Source organism: Bombyx mandarina, chromosome 19 (assembly GCF_030267445.1).
Source record: "Bombyx mandarina strain Sakado chromosome 19, ASM3026744v2".
Classification (NCBI taxonomy): domain Eukaryota; kingdom Metazoa; phylum Arthropoda; class Insecta; order Lepidoptera; family Bombycidae; genus Bombyx; species Bombyx mandarina.
This window is the reverse complement of record NC_143225.1, coordinates 7,806,722-7,826,740: the sequence shown is the minus strand read 5'-3', so window position 1 is coordinate 7,826,740 and position 20,019 is coordinate 7,806,722. Positions and strand designations below refer to the sequence as shown.

At 34.3% G+C, this 20,019-nt stretch overlaps 4 protein-coding genes across 4 annotated transcripts; all 4 read left to right on the top strand.

Moving 5' to 3' along the window:
- Window positions 1–240: 240 nt before the first annotated feature.
- CSP8 (chemosensory protein 8) lies at window positions 241–2,413 on the top strand. Its single transcript, XM_028173385.2, has 3 exons — window positions 241–399; window positions 1,046–1,237; window positions 2,036–2,413. The coding sequence occupies exons 2-3, from the start codon at window positions 1,051–1,053 to the stop codon at window positions 2,221–2,223; spliced, it is 375 nt and encodes a 124-aa protein (XP_028029186.1). The 5' UTR covers window positions 241–399; window positions 1,046–1,050; the 3' UTR covers window positions 2,224–2,413.
- A 1,714-nt stretch (window positions 2,414–4,127) lies between these two features.
- On the top strand, window positions 4,128–8,602 carry CSP7 (chemosensory protein 7). Its single transcript, XM_028174563.2, has 3 exons — window positions 4,128–4,282; window positions 7,812–8,015; window positions 8,328–8,602. The coding sequence occupies exons 2-3, from the start codon at window positions 7,832–7,834 to the stop codon at window positions 8,510–8,512; spliced, it is 369 nt and encodes a 122-aa protein (XP_028030364.2). The 5' UTR covers window positions 4,128–4,282; window positions 7,812–7,831; the 3' UTR covers window positions 8,513–8,602.
- Window positions 8,603–10,665: 2,063 nt separating this feature from the next.
- CSP15 (chemosensory protein 15) lies at window positions 10,666–14,756 on the top strand. Its single transcript, XM_089735528.1, has 2 exons — window positions 10,666–10,956; window positions 14,572–14,756. Exons 1-2 carry the CDS (start codon window positions 10,740–10,742, stop codon window positions 14,754–14,756), a joined length of 402 nt encoding a protein of 133 aa, XP_089591654.1. The 5' UTR covers window positions 10,666–10,739.
- Window positions 14,757–17,989: 3,233 nt separating this feature from the next.
- Window positions 17,990–19,428, top strand: CSP6 (chemosensory protein 6). The gene is made up of 2 exons (XM_028176660.2): window positions 17,990–18,164; window positions 18,935–19,428. Exons 1-2 carry the CDS (start codon window positions 17,990–17,992, stop codon window positions 19,117–19,119), a joined length of 360 nt encoding a protein of 119 aa, XP_028032461.2. The 3' UTR covers window positions 19,120–19,428.
- The last annotated feature ends 591 nt before the right edge of the window (window positions 19,429–20,019 follow it).

The following is a 20,019-nucleotide window of genomic DNA, read 5'->3' as shown; positions in this document are numbered from 1 at the left end:
TCAACGAAGTAAGAAATTTCATACTATATGAATCAGAATAGTTTGTGTGGTAGTACTGACCTGTGCCAGTCAACATAAGTCCATAAAAATTTGTGATGTAAGCAATGCATTGTATAATTGCTGTCATATCGGAACAAGGTTCATGTAAATGTTGTACAACAAATTATCACGTACGTTTTAATGAAACCAGTGACACTCTTGTTTACATGTTCTGTTCGCAAGTTCCAATATCTTAGCGTCAGCACTTTGGTTTTGATGTCTCTGATAGATGCCGCTAAATATGGATATACACGTACGATGATTCATTTTTTTTTCTCATTTACAATCCATATAAAAGATCTCCAGTCTTTTGAAATGAATAGTTCAAGTTTAACTGGAATACAAGACACAGGTTGACAGGTACGTCGATGCACATTACTTTTTCATAAGATTGAAGATCTACTAGATTGGGCCTTTCATTGAGTAAAATTCTATACAGTCGAAGTTATTGATTAGTATAGTATTTCCAGTCGTTCGACATCCAAAAAGTGAAACAATTTGTAAAAAAATTATTGGCACTGTTGTGTGCGAATATAATAATTTTAAGCGCTCCTTGTCTAGTGAATGAACTATTTTGGTATTTATCAAACGTTATTTTTAGTTTATTAGTTGTTATTTTATTAAACGTTATTAAATTAAAGGAATATAAATTATACCGTATTAAAATTTGCCTCGAGTATTATAGCTTAGATCAGTTTTCATACATTGTCTTTAGGATTGTCATGTAACACATATTAACACGAATACCGAAGAAAGCAATCTCTTGGGAATAGTATTTTGACCTTTTTTGTACCCATTACAAAATGAATGTAAAATTTAATTATTATCGATTGAATAGTAGCAGACGTGAAAGTATGTATAACTAACAAACTACAACTTAACAGACCTGGATTGCGAATAATATCAACTAAAATTCAAGATCAGCTATGCTCTCTTTTTGCAAATTATCTACATTTATTTATTTATTTTTATTGTATACTATAATCACAGTTTATTTTAATTTTAGTAAACATGAAGACGATCCTGATTTTATGCGCGTTAGTATCGGTCGTTGTTTGCCGACCGGAAGAATACTACAGCAGTCAATATGATAATTTTGACGTTGAGCAGCTGGTGGGCAACTTGCGCCTCTTGAAGAACTATGCCAAGTGCTTCCTCGACCAAGGCCCCTGTACCGCCGAAGGAACAGAATTTAAGAGTAAGTTGATAAGTTACAATATTTATTTTTTGTTATTCTGTTCTTAACTCTTATCAGTTTACCGATGTCGAGAAATGATGAAGATAAAAACATCCTTTTCTGTATAGTTAAATTAGAATCAATTGATCGATTATCCACGATTCCAACTATTGAAATTAAGCATTTCTAATTTTAAGGAGCTCTCTTATATTATAAGTATCTAATGTTATTTGTGACCACTTTTAGATGTGATCTCTTTATGTACTGGATAAAAATGATAGCGTAGTGAGAGAGATCTCAATAAAACTAACAAACGAAAAGAAAACTAGAGTTTAAACAGTATTATAAGCATGTGATTCATTAGACATACATTCATTAAAAACCTTTTTTTCTGTGAAAGTTCCTTTTTTATTAATTGTTAGCTGTGCCCAAGGACATTGTCGCCACTCATCTTGAGATAACTGTTTGAAGTCTCATCTGCGCTGTATTTGTGCTGTCGGCCATTTCTTTACGCTGGAAAGCATTACTGCTTCGCCGCATAAATACGCAAAATATATATACATATCCGGGCGAGCTTACAAGTCATTATTATTAATGTGGTATCACTCCTGGTCGGGAGTAGATTTCCATTTAGGTCCCTTTAATGAGTGCAGTAGAATGGCCTCGAGCAGAGAGAAATGGCAGGACATCTTGAGACGCCTCAAGTCTGCCCCTTCCAACACTACATGACGATCACGACCACTCTGTCAAGAGTGACACGATTGAGAGAAAATTACTCCTGATAGTATCATAACAATACGTAAATGTGTGTGTTCACAGAAAGAATCCCCGAGGCGCTTAGAACTAAATGCGCCAAATGCAACCCGAAACAGCGTCATCTGATCCGTACAGTGGTAAAGGCTTTCCAGACTAAACTGCCTGACCTGTGGGAAGAGCTTGCCATAAAGGAGGACCCCAAGGGCCAATACAAACAGGAATTTACTGCTTTCATCAACGCCACGGACTAAAGAGGAATGCCTACACGAAACTAAATAACAAAGCTCGCTATGAAACATTGCCATGATACTTTGAATGGGTTCTTTGAAGCAAACGTGCGCTAAAATGTATTGTTGCAACATCACATTAGTATATTAAAGGATATAGAGTTAAGGATGTTATATGTTAATTTATTGAACAAAATAAAACTACGTAGACTTACGTGATCTTTGATATTTAGTATTTAAGTTTGTGCCCTCTGATGAACATGGTTGGCAGTCAATAAATTTGAATACAAATAGGTTGGCTTCTGCCATATTGTAATTTTTTGCATAGGCTATTGCATGAGCTCATGGCCCACCTGGTGTTAAATGATTTTCAGAGCTCATATACATCATAACGTGAATGCAGCAATAGCATAACGACTGTTGTACGCTTCAAACAAATGGGCTAATGCGACAGAAGTAAGCAAGGTGGTGATACGATGCCGGTAGTTACTGATAATTAAAGCATAACAAAAGCAATACTCTCTGTCGTATCTTTAGACATAAATATTATTAGGCCTGAGAAAATAGAGCTACAGGTAGTTTGAAGTCGGCCTGGTGGTGGGAGCTGTGGTGAAACTAGTGGATGGGTCATCTCGAATGAGCATACGTCCCATGATTTTGTTATATTGTTTATTGCTTAGATAGCTGGACGAGCTCACAGCCCACCTGGTGTTAAGTGGTTACTGGAGCCGCATAGCAATGCATGCCATCAATAGATAGCATGTCATTGATATACAGGATGAAAAGCGTGGGGGAGAGCACCGAGCCTTGTGGAACGCCAGCGTTAATGGTCATGGTATCGGAGCAGACATCGTCTAGAACGACCGTGATGCTCCGCCTGTCCAAAAAGCTAGCGATCCACTTGCAGAGTCTCTCGGGGATTCCGTAAGATGATAGTTTCGACAAAAGTGCCCTATGCCAGACCCCGTCGAAGGCCTTCGCGATATCAAGGCTCACAGCGAGAGCCTCGCCCTTGCTCTCCAAGGCTTCACCCCACCTGTGAGTAAGGTATATAAGAATGTTGAATGATATGCAAGTGCCCACCGCTTTCCCTACTTCTGTTGTGAGCTATTTAAATGGGTCAACGAAAGATAGGATTTCCACCACACAAAGCCTCGATCACATCACGTGTCATCTGTCTATGAGCATTTACTAAAACATAGTTAAAAAAATTGAAATTACCGGTGGCAGGACCTCTTATAGTCCGCGCGGGTGGGTACCACCACCCTGCCTATTTCTACCGTGAAGCAGTAATGCGTTTCGGTTTGAAGGGTGGGGCAGCCGTTGTAACTATACTTGAGACCTTAGAACTTATATCTCCAGGTGGGTGGCGCATTTACGCTGTAGATGTCTATGGGCTCCAGTAACCACTTAAGCACCAGCTGTGAGCTCGTCCACCTATCTAAGCAATAATAAAAAAATAACATGTTTTCTACAATAATTCGATTCACCCACTCAACTGGTGGTAGGACCTCTTGTCAACTGGTGGTAGGACCTCTTGTCAACTGGTGGTAGGACCTCTTGTGTGTCCGCGCGGGTAGGTACCACCACCCTGCCTATTTCTGCCGTGAAGCAGTAATGCGTTTCGGTTTGAAGGGCGGGGCAGCCGTTGTAACTATATCTCAAGACGGGTGGCGCATTTACGTTGTAGATGTCTATGGGCTCCAGTAACCACTTTACTCCTTAGGTGGGCTGTGAGCTCGTCCAACCATCTAAGCAATAAAAAAAATAAAAAAACCCTCTAATTGAGACAGACTGCTATTATTTTATTTATATACAAAATATACGACAGAATATTTTGTTAAACTTAATTAAAACGACTTTATATTGCTGATAGTGTGTAACTTTCCTCGGTCATTTATGTTTGTTTGTTGATAAGCTCTTTGTAACTATCACTCCCAACGCTGTCGTTATGTTAAAATATTATTTTTAATTTCATACGAATGCTTAATGTGAGATTGCGTCGTGACTTTGATTGTTATTTCATTTCCATTCTGGTTTAAGAGCTCGGCGTGTGCAGAGTATAGAATAATCTTCCGAATCAGTAAGTCTGTTTTGTTATTTTTTTATATTGGTAGCCTTGACTTGCAACTTGACTTGACTGAGTTGAAAATATTCGCATTCTTTCGGATGATTTTCTTCTTCATTCATCTCGTCTAAAAATCACGATTATACAAGAAAGAGTATCATATCACAAAAAAAAGTTTATTAGCGTACATTCCACTGCTCGACACAGAGGCTTATTGGTGCTGTTTTCTGATTAGCACACGATGGCGACTTAGGCGCTAGCTTCACGTAAATACATAATGTTATCGCTCAATGACCACCCTGAACAGATTTCATCACGATAAGTATCTATGATATCGGAAATTTAATGAGAATAATTGGCTCAGTGAAATTAGCTTGATGATTGGAAGTGATGATATTATCATAAGGCTCTCCATTCCCTGACGCTTTCCGAGTTCTTATCCGGTTGCTTGTTGTCATCGGGCTGTTGTGTTAGTGAGTTAGATTACTAATACGTAAATAATAGAACTCAAAAACGGATGAAGACAATGAAACAGACAAGGGTCTCTGGCATAGGGATGGCACTTTACAATGGATACCTATATGAAGATTTAATGCAAGAAGAGTTGTCAGCAGGTGCCCGGTCTTAGAACACATGCCAAATCTTTATGCTGTATGATAATAGGATTTGCTGCGCCAATCTCATATAGCGTGGGATAAGAGGAAGAAGAAGAAGACATAACAGAAAAGGGAGAACAATTCGTAGTAATCGGTTTCATCTGAACTAACAATGCCTTGTGTTGAACTCATTAATTTTAGTTTAGTCAGGCACTCGCCACGTCGCGAGCAAAACCGCACCGTTCCGTGGTTGCTTTAGTTAATCAAAGTTAGTTAAGGTCATTTGCATCATTAACTCTATACGCTTATAATATAATTTGTATTCCGTTCGAACACAAAAAGAGATCATTTTAGAATTTGATTATATCATCACGTTTCTGTGTGTGTACGTGATTTTCAATTAAATGTATAAATTTTTTGGTAATTACGGTGTGTTAAAATTCATAAACTTTTTGTTATTAATGACTAAAAACAGAAGACTCTTGAATTAGATTAGATAAATGATATACGGGTATTTTATTAATCGTTTTCTTTTTTGTTATTAGTTCATATATTTTTGTTTAGATTTAGTAGGTGGATGAGAGCTCATGGTTCATAGTCCGTAGTCTATGGAATTTACATGATAGCATGGAATGGAAGAAATCCGGCAAAAACCGGAATCTCACTAGACATATTAACAACATAAACTTGCATAAATATAAAATTTTTGGGCAATCAATCTTTTTAGTGGTATCATGATCTGGTTATAGATTCAACAAAGCACTGCTCTTGTTAGGGCAGACGTTGGCAACTCTCCCAGGCTGAGTCCCGTGAGCTCGTTCATCAGTGAAGATACGTCCACGATATCCCCTCAAGATCACTGCTAGATAGGTAGGCAATAAAAACTGACTGACAATATTCGGATCGTCATTTTTTGGAGTAACAACACCGCTCGGTGGAAGTTCTTCCCTGTTGTCAATATACAGTACACCGATATAGCATCATCTGCGTTTCCTGTTTGACAATTATTAAAAACGTCAGTGTCTTTATTTTATCTTAACTACATCATCATCATCATCATCATCAACAGCCCACAGTCGTCCACTGCTGGACATAGGCCTCTCCCAATCCACACCACTGAGCCCGGTCTGCGGCTCTCCTCATCCACTTCTTGCCGGCCACTGTGCGGAGGTCATCGCACCACCTAGCCTATAAATCTGGCGGTAAACAAAAAATATTCATTTCAATCCACGTATATAGCATTTATCCTTTATTTAAATCTTCTTTGCTTTAAATCGCTTTTGCTATTTTAAATTCGTGAACACAAAAAAATTGAAGAGTTGCCCTGCATATGTCTTATATTCAATATCGATAGTTCTAGAATCGTCTCGATAGTTCTAGCGTTTTTTGCAGCACGGAACTGTTATTGGTGGCCCGATCTTCCTACCTAATTCAAATCTAGCTTGACATTCAAGACATTTAGTCACGGTTTGTTTAAGTAATTGCGAAATGTTTTATTTACAGATAAAATTAGTTGTAGTCAGTTGGCCCAGAGTTGTATAATCGATTACGTTGCAAGTAACCTATGTTTGCTTCATTGGGCTTGGAATTGCGATTTTCTGTTACTTCTTCTAGATTTTAATCGCATCATATATTCGTTTTTACTCAAAGGTTTTAGTACAATACAATTTAAGTACATTGCGTCTTGACTAATACTTTGTACTTTATTTAAATTTATCTTTGTATTGCACAATTTTCTGGTTTTTTGTATTTATTGTAGCTAATAAATTTATTTTTTACTTTCCTCTGTATGCGTTACTTTGCTGGTAAACCGAAATTCAAGTAGCTTAGCTGCAAACTTTTACTTCTCTTAAGTTAAATAATAGTCTACATTTATTCTGTAAAATAAAAATGTTAATAACAAATAACTGCGTTCCAAACGTTTGAACTCAGTTTAAAAATTACGTGACAAATTTTCTGTTGAATTATATTTGGACGGTTAACAAGTTCTTTGTCAATATTTGGATTGAACTACTGCGAGCTTGGGATTCCCAACCTCAAAGTGCTACCTATCTGATAAACAGTATTTTAAATGAAGAACTGTCAGCATGAACATCAAATAAACAGATGCCAGTTCACAGTACAGCAGTTTTTTGTGATTCACTAATTGCTTTATGCATTATTGAGAATACTTGATTTTCATGTCACGTTCATGTTGTTTTTTTTAAAGTAGATGATGTTAAGCTCTCAGACGAGAGTCTGGGCTGAGAAGCCCACCCGATAAAAATTATTATCGGACGACGCATGTAAATCAATCAATGCGAATAAAAAATTGCAAATGAAGCAAAAAAAAAAGTTACAGTTCTTATTTCAGTTTTTGAACCAAACTTGATTGGATATTATGCTCTTATAAACACAGATATGTTTTTTTTTAATTTTTTTTTATTGCTTAGATGTATGAATGAGCTCATAGCCCACCTGGTGTTAAGTGGTTACTGGAGCCCATAGACATCTATACCGTAAATGCGCCACCCGCCTTGAGATATAAGTTCTAAGGTCTCAAGTAGAGTTACAACGGATGCACCACACTTCAAACCGAAACGCATTACTGCTTCGCGGCAAAAATAGGCAGGGTGGTGGTACCTACCCGCGCGGACTCACAAGAGGTCCTACCACCAGTAATTACGCAAATTATAATTTGGCGGGTTTGATTTTTATAACACGATGTTATTCCTTCACCGTGGAAGTCAATCGTGAACATTTGTTGAGTACGTATTTCATTAGAAAAATTGGTACCCGCCTGAGATTCGAACACCGGTGCATCGCTCAACACGAATGCACCGGACGTCTTATTCGTTAGGCCACGACGACTTCAAAAGTCAATAGTCGTTATACCCAAGCCTCACAAACTAGGTTTTAAGGTCGCCCGGACGGGTTTTTAAAGTCAAATCTTTTAATTTCGTACACAGATTGGAGACTACAATTCGCGATGAAGGGTTTCTACGTGCTGTGTTTTGCACTGTTCGCTGCTGTCTACTGTAAAGAGACATATAGCGCGGAAAATGACGATCTGGATATTGAAGCTTTGGTGGGAAATATTGATTCTCTGAAGGCCTTTATTGGATGCTTCTTAGAAACATCCCCTTGCGACGCTGTTTCCGGGGATTTCAAAAGTGAGTACTGCCCTTAGCCTAATAGAATTAACAATTAAAACAATACTCTGAGAATTTAACACCACATGTATTGTTTGGATATTAGTAGTCAAACACATATTTGCTACCAATTTAACCTAAAATAGATACATTATTATTTTACGTATATTCAAATTAATGTAGTTAATTAAATCCATCATTAAAAAACAGCATTAATGATGGCTGAGAGAGATAATTTCATAATAGAATATGGACAATATTATATATACTGTCCTATGGCACGTTGTGTTGTTCGGTTTTATTATACGTTTAATATATTTAATCTTACTTCAGAGGACATTCCTGAAGCTGTGGCAGAAGCATGTGGCAAATGCACTCCAGCCCAGAAACATCTATTCAAACGGTTCCTTGAAGTCGTCAAGGACAAGCTGCCTCAAGAATACGAAGCCTTCAAAACTAAATACGATCCCCAAGGAAAGCATTTCGATGCTCTGTTATCCGCCGTCGCTAATTCTTAAGGAAATCAATTTGTAATCTTCCCCGCTGTTTTGAATTTGCTCGCCGATATGAATAATTTGTACCTTAATTAAATTTGTTTCTATGCTTAATGTCGTTTTTATTTTGGTAATCAAAATACTACATAGAACCAGATTATGTAATAAATATATTTTTCAATTTTACGAATTCTTCATTTCAATTTTATTTAAACAACGATCTAAGTATGTATAATTTAGGTTTTTTTTAACGTAATTATTCATTTAAATGACATTAGTGTATTATTTAACAGTAAATTACGCCATTCTAGTTATTTTTGTTACGTTTTCATTTTTATTTTTTGGTTTGGAATAGTTTTTGTAGAAGGTCAACATTTCTCATCAATGAAGTAAATTTAAAAAAATGAAAAAACGTACTAAGCTCTTTTGTGTGACAATGGAACTCACTATTTTCTAGTTATTATCTGACTAACTTAAAAACTTGTTCGATTTCAAGCTTTAAACAGTGTTTGTATAATTGTTTAGTACACTGTATCTAAATATGGTTTTTCCTCAAGTACGTCAAATGATGACTATAAAAACAACCTAACACTCTCAAAACATTGTTAACATGCAGTTTGCAAACATCCATCTTATAGGTAAACATATTATTATACATATATATTGTTATTATATAGACTTAAAATAGATTTATGCTTTGATATTTATCAGCCCACAATCGTCCACTGCTGGACAAAAGCGAGTCTTTAACTCTCTCATGGGCTTACTCCAAGAAATAAACGATTTAGTAAATATACTTGATGAGGAATTAAAAAAATACCTTGCTCAATATTTTAAAACCGTCTAAATAAATAAATAAAATCTAGAATACGACGAATTAGTGCTCAAATTTACAAAGATTTTAATTAAACGCCGTCTAATCATTATATCGCAAAGTCGCCGTGTTGGTAATGTTTGGATGTTTGAATGTGTGAGTCAAAACCGAACTAAGATTTCTTCACTTTTTAATTTTATTAATCCTTTATGATCTGATACCAGTCACAATTAACTGTTATGTTTAAAAAAGCATCAAGCAAACAAAGATTTGACACAGCTTCAGATCTGTATTGAACACAGAATTGTTTAGGTTTCTTTGATTTTACCTCATTGTATATTTTGTGTACCACTAGAACTTGCAAGCTAATCGCCGGTCGGACACAGCTAGGAATTAGCATAATTTCTACATGACTTGAGTGTAAGTAGTGTAATGACATCTATCGGTGAAGAGAAAACAAATTCTACCAACAATTTGAATCACGCTACAAATAATTTCGGGAAAACTTTTACCGTTTAATATCGCGTTTTTATTGTCACTTTATTATTTCCGTCGTTTCCAGTACTTTAGTTTTTCTATGCACTGACGACACTCACATGAAGGAAGTATTTTTCCATATAAGTAAGTGCTCCTACTGAAACACACATATATGTATGTATTATATGGTATCGTTTGGAACCTCTGCGGAGGGACTTTGGTTCCCTCTGTATTTTGTACCGTATGTTCCATGGGGAGTGCTCTCGCATTGCTGAAGTCCATGGGCGACGATAACCACTCACCATCAGGTGGGCCGTATGCTCGTCTGCCTACAAGGGCAATAAAAAAAAAAAATAACTCGTATAGGTAGCTACGTTTCCGATACAATCCTGTTTTCGCTGCGATTACTGTCAGTAATATTATTACATTAGGTAAATACACTAGGAAGACGCATAGCACAATTATTTCCGCTGTTTTTAGAAAATTTAAAATTTTCATATTATGCCAACGAAAAGCTTACAAACATTACATTTATAATAAATAACTTTCCGCTTTGCTTTAAATAAGTTTTTCTTTGTTTTTTCGACGAAAAAATACTATGATTGGTTATAATTAAACCCAAATTATATTAGTAAGTTTTTTAGAGTACCGCAAATATGTATAAGAAAGACATTAAATCGTCACGCTTGGCAAGTCACGTATGATGCAACTTAGAATTAAAATAATAGTAATTGCAGGTAACTTAATTACCCGACAGCTATGTTAATTTCAAATATGTATGTGTGTAATGGAACGTTCCGGACATTAAAAAAGCACTTGATTTTTTTGTGAATCGTCTTCCTTGTAAATATTATTGAAGGTCAAACAATGCGAATGTTTTAAATCCCAGCATTTAAACAGATAACGCCATTTGCTTTACGTCTATTATGAGATCAATTGATTGGTGAACACATTACGATCATGATCGAGAACTTTTATTCAAAGTGTAGGATTAGTAAATCTGTGTTATTCTTATGTTTAATATTTTTACCTTATGCCCTGAATCAGAAATATTACGATTCGAGGTACGATTATTATGATATCGATCATTTGGTACAGAACCCGAGGCTATTGAAAAAATATTTGGATTGTTTTTTGGGTAAAGGACCTTGTACGCCTATAGGAAGACTGTTTAAACGTAAGTAATTAAATGTTTTTTCCTGCAATATACACTGCATAAAGTTTTATGTCTCAAATTAAATGACTCTATGTACTCTCTCTTCATTTTGTCTTTTCTGTGTTTTAATTACAAAATTAGATATGTATCATGTAGCCTAACCGCGGAAAGAAATAATTTTAGGACTAGATATTTAAAATATTTCTTTGATAAAACAAGATTTAAATTGCTGTCGAGTTTCTTTTATTCTGTCAACTACTTATTTTTGTACCACATCATGATACATGATTTTTTTATTTTAATGATACATAACATATAAACATTACATATCTTCATATTGATTGCATGCTAAAAATGTTAAGAAAACAATTGCGGGCTATTTATTATACGAGATTTTTGATGGCAACTGATTCATTAAATAGAACAACAGCCTTAATTATACAAAATTCTAAACATAATTCAAAACAACTACTTAAATTAGTACCTACGAAGTTTTTTCACGTAAGCTCTACGATGATGGTCTTTTCCGTATGTTTTTCTAAGTAGGAGGTAAAATCAAAAACAAAGCAGAACAAAAGTCGGCAATGAACCAAAAAATAACTAGTTATCTCCTAACATTTTATTATAAGTATTAAGTCTTTACTTGCCGTTAATATACAAAAAGCTAAACTCCTTTTTTGGATAAAATTTTCTTCTACAAAACTAAATATGTAGGTACCCATGCCTCTCTGCTAGCGCAGCATTGGTAATTTCAATATCCTTCTTGAAGAATTCCGGTGTACTTAACAAACTCTTCAGAGGCATTTTGTACTGCCTCTCGGGTATTGAATATTTTCCAAGAAGTTGTCCAACCTAGCTCTTGTAGGTTTGAGACCATCTGTTGTGCCTTATGAGGTCGAGCGTTGCGTGTAGAAGCGACGGGAACAAGTCGTCTTCTCGCATTAAAACTGTATAATCTCAAAACTTACTAATTTTACAGGAGAATGTTTTAAAGGTTTAACATGTGATATTTTTAATATTAATAATTTTTGCAACATTAATTTTTTATTTTGTACCAGTTACATTTTTTGCCTTTAAAGAACTAAAAAAAAAAACTAAACTACGCTCTTTTGACAGTATTTATTAGAAAAATACTGGTGATACTAAAATATTCTGCATATTAACTCAATTTCGAATGTTTTTGGAAATTGTACACTTATAATGCGAAAAGGCGAAGTGATTAAGCAAGGCTAATTGGAGATTCGTGAGCTTCTTCATTATTGTATCCAGTTTTTTAAAGTGCACATCCGCAGTAAATTTAATACTGGTTCCATTTGGTTACAATGCTGTTATGATTTATACCGATACTAGACGGCCAAACAGTGGCCATGTATTTTCTATGGATAAGATTTCGTTTGAGGCATTGCCTAAGAGCAGAACCAGGATCTAAGCGACATGAAAACCACTTACAATTGAATTTTTTTTTCTTCGAAGGGACAATGCGGCTTAAAATCCCTTGTGGCTGTTAAGAAACGTAAGGCCTAGCTTAACGCGTTAATCGCGCAGGCGGTCATTCAGTTTGTGCAGCACCCACATTTCAAGTTTTTTACCTTACCAATTTGACGCAAATAGGTCAATATTGTTGTAATGGTCACGTTGTAAACAGGAAGCTCAGCTATAGATTCATTTTCGTTTTCCTTCCATTATCGTCTATAATTCATTGTTGTTGACAATAGTTTTGTGGCGACCTCGGGGTTCATTGTTTGATTAAAATGTCCATGTCGGAAGAGTTCAAACCAATAACGAGCAATGCATTCATTTATAGTATTTACCCTGTACACGTCATGAGGTTGTGAGTCGTTTGTGCGGCATTGCTACCGCAATGGAATTCGTATTCTGTTGTTATCACTTGTCATATTTTTACCATGTCCATATTGATGAAAAAGATACAAATATAGTGAAAACACAAACACTAATCATTACGCAAGTGATTGAATTTGAAAATATAATTTCATGTGTTTTTAATAAAGATAATTTGAATTTAGTATTTATTGCCAATTATACCAAAATGGTATTTCAAATGCTGCGTTGTAAAATGGCAACTTCATAGGAAATTGTAAAATTCTTCCATGTAAAATTTACCTACAACTAATTTATTCGCAAAACAAAGGCCTGTTTTTTTGTGAAGCTTTAATCTTGGTTAACATAGCTTAATAGTTTTTGCCCACTGAGTTTCTCGCCGGATCTTCTCAGTGGGTCGCGTTTCCGATGCGGTGGTAGATTCTGCGAAGCACTGCTCTTGTTAGGGTCAGTGTTAGCAACACTCTGGTTTGAGCCCCGTGTGCTCACCTATATGTTAAGGCAAAGCTGAAATAGCCTATGAAGGCTATCAGCATAGGTAGGAAAAATATAAAAAAATTTGTTTTACGTTCAATAGCTCATAATATAGACCGAAATAAATAAAACTAACTAACCTCTATGTAAAATAAATGACTAGGCATACGGTAGATATCATATACATCACCAGGATATAAAAAAAATTAAAAAATTCTATTTTGTCTGTTTCCAGCTTCTAGATAAATACCTACATAGAATGTTACGAATGCTGGCGTAGCCCTTGAACTAATCAGATTCTAGGCCAACTACTGCGTACTAACAGTATACTTAGCAGCAGCAATTTTACAATTTCTGTATAAGCTCTGTAGAGTTTTAGTATGGAATGAGTTACCTGATTTAATTTTATTGAAATGAATCAGGGCAATAGATCTATAGCTCAAAACATGATACGTAAGCGTGTCTTTTACTTAGAATTCCAACACAGTAAGCGTAATGTGGTGTCGATTTCTGGGATATAAGGATGGGCGGAAGGGGTAGGCGAAAAAGTATTGGATTATTATTCTCTTTGCATGGAAATCGCAAGCTATCAGTCGCTTAGATTGGTAACAACTATCGCACATCGCCATATTTCCGATTTTTCGGATGGTATAATTTTCGACGAGGTCAGTGACCTACTTCTAAAAAATGTTATTTAATGTTTCCATCCTGTAAAATGTGTTCACAAGTAAAATACAATTAGAAAATGTGTTTAAAAAAGAAAATAAAACGTTTTTATTTATAAAATCAATGCTTTCATTATTTTACAGTATGTATTTGAAGGGAATTATTTCCTTTTAAGGATGATACCATGTGGTCACAGCCATATAAGATAACGAAAAAACTTTTGTAACTAATCCTTCTTCATCTTGCCCTTATCCCACATGTCGGTTCGGCACAGAATGTCTTATTTTCCCATTCTTTTTTCATTCTTAATCTCTGCACTCACATCCTTCTCCCGCATATCCTCTTTCACACAGTCCCTCCAAGTATTTTGAAGCTACCAGTATGTTTTTTAAACCCTCGACAAAATAGGTTTTATATTTAAATATTGGTCAAGTATTAAAAAGTTTTTCCTTATAAATTACTTTGGTGTTTGAACTAGGAAAGAATTTGGAATTTTGCTTATCTGCGTAGAAAGATTTTATCAAATCTCAAATCAGCTACATTACTAAAATAAACGCCTCGGGTATCTTTTCCATTGTAAAACAAAACAATTGCTTAAGTGTCACGAAATAATCTTAGCAACACATTAATGATTACATAATTACTATTCAATTTTAGAAGTCATGCCTGAAGTGATTACTACAGCATGCGCCAAATGTACTCCGACGCAAAAGCGATTCGCCAGGAAGACGTTTAATGCTTTCAGAAGATACTTCCCTGAGACGTTCATGGAACTCAGAAGAAAATTTGATCCTGAAAGCAAATATTATGACGCCTTTGAAAAAGTAATCACTAACGCATGATCATCAAGAACAATCTTTAAATTAAGGTAAGCATTGTTCTGGAACCGTATTATTAAACATAACTCAAAAACACATTAAGCTTAGAATATTATTATCTATGCTTAGCAAATTAAAGGGGATGGCCCATTTTCGGCCCAAAGCGGACAATAGATTATAGAAAAAATACTTAGTGCATTAATTTTGTCATAAATAAATATGCATTTACTTTCTTGCAAATAAGCGCCACTATAGTTTACAATAAGTAGTTTAAAAAAAGTAACTCTATTGAAAAAACAAGGATTTTTATTTTTGCGGGAAAAATATTGCCAGCTTCAAATCCTTTTACGTATGAAGTAAATATTTTGAGTATATAAATAAAACATATAAATAAATCATTTTAAGTATTATCATTAATCAAACGATTTTAATGGATTTTATGCACATAAAATAACATCGAAGACATACCCATTGGACTTTAACATGTAACTATACTTGAGACCTTAGAACTTATATCTCAAGGTGGGTGGCGCATTTACGTTGTAGATGTGTGTGGGCTCGAGTAACCACTTAGCAACACCAGGGTGGCTGTGAGCTCGCCCACCCATCTAAGCAATAAAAAAAACTTTACTAGTATTGTTATTTAAATATGTACAACAAAAACAAAAACATAAAAAATAATGTGTACTCGTAAAAAAAGATTAAGATATAAATCAATTATCGGTTATTTAAAAAAATAATCGATATATGAATTTCATGTAATTATTTTTCTTTATACTGACAACACTGAATTTAATCTGACTGACTGACACTTCGCTTGCTGCTTGTGGTGTTGTGCTTGCGTACAAAATGGATGTGTTTTGATTTTTCTTCGATTTATTTTACTTTTATCAATAACGTTTCATACTACGACTAAAAAACATTGTGTGAATTGTGGTTTTACCCTGACCGAGATTTAAAACCGTGTATATGCTCTCCTTTGCTATTTTTAGATGATACTAATTGTGTATGAAGATGAAGAAAATATAGATATTTAAAGAATTAAGTGTGTTTTTATACCCTATTGGATAAAAATAAATTAGGAACATCTTAAACATTAAGAAAAGAAAAGTTCTTGAAGTATCTCACAATCCGACACTTATTTATATAGAAAATTAACCTCAAAACGAGTTTTTATTTTTATTATATTTTTTATAATAGTGGCGTCAATTTCAATATATTTTTTAGATATCCAATACATTTAAGAATTTGAATCAGTACATTTTTATAGTAATATTTGATGTCCATCTTGGGCCTAGCACACTATGGAGAGTGGGCAATCCCCTTTATGTTATTAATCTAAATTATTTTTTAGTTTTAAATTCTTCGAATGAAATTGGCAATCTGTAAATTTTACTTGTAGTAAAATTAAAAGTGTGATATGGAATATAGGTGATATATGATATAGAAAAAAGGATGATATAGAATATAAAAATAGGTTCCGTGTGTTTGTTTCCACAAATCTCTGAGCGTACTTTACGGATTGATGCTAAAACTTTACACAGCATTTGATTTTAACTGGACACTTTTTGTGTTGTGAAAATGTTTACTTTTTATCATGGACATTCAACGAAAAGTGTAGTTTGAAAAGATGGGTGTTTTTCATAGAATTAGCGCTGTCATAGCGGAGCGTAACTAGGTTTTTAATAGATGAAATAAATAGATAGGGAAGTAGGAATTACATCAAATAGTACGAACCGGAATATAGTTGCATAGTCGTAGCTTCTCACTGACAGACCATAATTAAAATATTAGATCTTTTTGCCGAAATATTTTTAACATTGTCAATCAAAATATAAAAGCAGTTCTCTTAAAATAATAAATTTTACTTCACAATAAGGTGAACATGATGTATCTATAGGTAAGAGGTAAATACTTATGAATTCAGTGCATGATTTATTGTATTCGAAAAACAATTAAACGTTGACGAACTCCTTTGTCAAGTCATTTCCTTGCTTATTCATGTTACGATCAATGAATCGAGAAAAATAGAATGATTTTTTTAATATTCAAATACTCATGTAATTTTCGAAAATATTATCCGAATGATAATTTTAGTATATTATTATCTTTTTTAAAGTATTAATGAAAACTTTATTTTAAAAGAACACCGTAAATTATAAACATAATAATAAATATTATTTGTTTAAAAATATATTTACAAACCTTTTTCAATGGTTTCCTGAACCACTGATATAAGTTTTATTAATAATATATGTTTGGAAATTAGTTGTGAGTGAATCGAAGATAGAGTTTTTTAAAACTGTCTATGTAAAATACATTCTGAAACCCGAACTTAGAATCGACTTTGGTTATATATGTTTCTTGAGCACGGAAGAGGCATTGTTTAAAAAGGCGATCATCACAATCAATCACAAATTAATCTAAAAAATATTGTGTTCCATATTCGACCTGATTTTTTATCTCTTGGTGAAAATATTAAGCCATATGCCATTAGTCATGGCGTTTTTAAGCATTCAAAATATTTTCACTTTTTCCTTAACGAGCTAATAATGGCAATTCCGTTGTTGCTCAATTTTCGCGTTAACGTTCAGCAAACTACAACATGCTTTGCTTATGACCTGTAAGAAATGCTTTGCTAACGATGCAGTCTGGCCGGATCAATATTTTTCCAATACGATTCTTATTATGTCCACGAAAAAGTCGAAAGTTAAATGTTTTGTAACTGACCCATGTACCAACAAAGGTTGGTAGTGGTATACCGACGTCAATATAAACCACTGTCGCTTTCGGTCACAGCTAGTTCCCTAAGTATATTATACAGAGTAAAAGGTGGGTGATTGAACTAACTGCATTCGTATTGCATCAAGTGTTAGATCAGAAGTGAATTGTGTGTATACTATTTCTAGTGATGTTTCAGTGAGATTGGTTGATTTATAAAATATTAATTTTTTGAGGAACCTCATGGCCAAGAAAATTGTTAATCTGATGTTTTTAAGACACACTGAAATTTTAATTAATATTTGATGACTAATGGAAACATTAAAATTAATTATTCAAACTGGTAATACCTAATAGTGTGATTAAAATTCACTTCACATTTCACATTGGTCCAACGTCCCTGGAGACGATGTGTTAACGAGATTTCTTAGTCCGATATTCACATTGTGTCTTCATTCCTTGTTTTGTCGTGTACGTTGAAAGATTGATCGGTGTTTGAGCAATTTCGTTATTGATTTCAGAAGTAATTTGTCATCATGAAGAGCGTAATAGTTTTGTCCTGTCTGTTGGCCGCCTGTCTTGCCGCTGATCTCTCAAAATACGAAAACTTTGACGTAGAGCCAATCGTCACAAGCGATAGATTGTTAAAAGCCTATATAAATTGTTTCCTAGACAAAGGCCGGTGTACACCTGAAGCCTCCGACTTCAAAAGTGAGTAAATCCCCAAAGTAACGTAAATATTATACAATTGTTCAAAAACCAGATAATTAATGCTAGCTCGGTGCTTCTGGAATCTATCGCAACCGTAGTATCAAAGATAATCCGTATCAGAAATGTTCCTAAATATAAACAATAATTGGTTGTACATTGAATTACTCGTGACTAATATTTTGTTTGTATGTTCTTCCTTTTATGAGCAAGCACTGAAAAATAACCAAGGCAGATCTTAGCATTTGTTGTTAAGAAGGTATTTATTTATGTTTATATAAAAGTTTTAATTTTATACAATGCCACGATGGAACAAACTTATAAGTACAAACAAAAAACCGCAGAAAATATATTTGTGAAAGAGGGTCACGGTTATACAAACAAGGATATCTTGAAATGTTACATCAACACCGCCATACTGCATCTGTGTTTCGTCAGCAGGACGTGTGTGTATTTACTTGTTATTAACTCTAAGACAACTTTTAATTAAAGCTAAATTGCAAAATTTTGTATACCCCAATTTTACCTTTGCAAGAGTTTTAAAATCGCTTTAAAAGGCCGGTTTTTAATGTTTTCCTATTTGGTAATTTTTGCACATGTCTAAATACAATTTTTAATTTATTGCCATGAATTTATGCCTATAGAATTTAGGCTTGGTGCCGACGAAGAAATAAATAAATTTAAATGATCTTTAAAAACCAACAGGAAAATGTTTCCAAAACCCAAGCATTTTAGTTTATAAATTAGATTTAAACGGTTTTTAAATATTTCAGAAGCCTTACCCGACACCATTGCCACCAACTGCGGGAAGTGCACAGAAAAACAGAAGGCCAACGTCAGGAAAGTGATTAAGGTTATACAGCAGAAACATTCCACGGAATGGGAAAAACTTGTGAAGAAACATGATCCTTCGGGAAAACACCGTGCTGATTTCGACAAATTCCTCCTAGGAAGCTAAATATTTATTAATAAGTTATTTTGGTTTAGGCCACACTTATGTGGGGATGCATAGGCTTAGTAACTGTTTCATTTATATTGTTCACTTCTTACATGTTTTACGATGCTCTCTATTTCACAACTGTTTTTGTTATTCATAGATAAGTTTAAGCAAATATGTTGTTCTAATCAATTGTGATAAACAAAATTCTTTGAGTACGTAAGCTATAAAAGTGGAAGGAAACTGGAGTTTATAATACTTTTTATTTATTGTTGAACGGACAAAGATATTGACTGATATTGTATACATTAAATATCTACTTTAAATATTTTTATAGTTTTTTTCTTTTAAAGATAAGAACATTTTAGGATTGGAGTTTAGGAACATTAATATTTAAGTTAGGTTTGTCATGATATTCATTAATACAAAAATGAATGTCAGATAGACCCGAAAACGTATTAAAATAGAGGCTGGACACGTGCATCAATCTTGGATTGCATATTCACAAAATGAAGTGAAAGATAAAAGTTTCGCATTTATGTTCATGGCATCATTGCATTAAAATGAACAAAGCAGCAAATTCGATCAGGTTGTTAGTTCACTCAAGACTCATCACTCAGAGTTGTCAAGCCATCGGCATACTTCAGCAAGTCCATATATATCTTAAAATCAAAGAGATTTTATTGAAGTACAATGCTTTGTATGGCTGTGATATGTGGGTTATTGGGTCAGACATCGAGACCAGGTGCGGTTGCGCAGCGCAGCTAACTTACAGTGATGTAAGATTTCACATTACCCAATACTATCATATAATCTTTAATATCGCTCAATCGTTTTGTATTTATTATGCAATGAAACTGTGAAATCATTAGACTGCAATTAAGTTCGGTTTACTTGAATTCGTTTTGGTTTGGTCTTAAG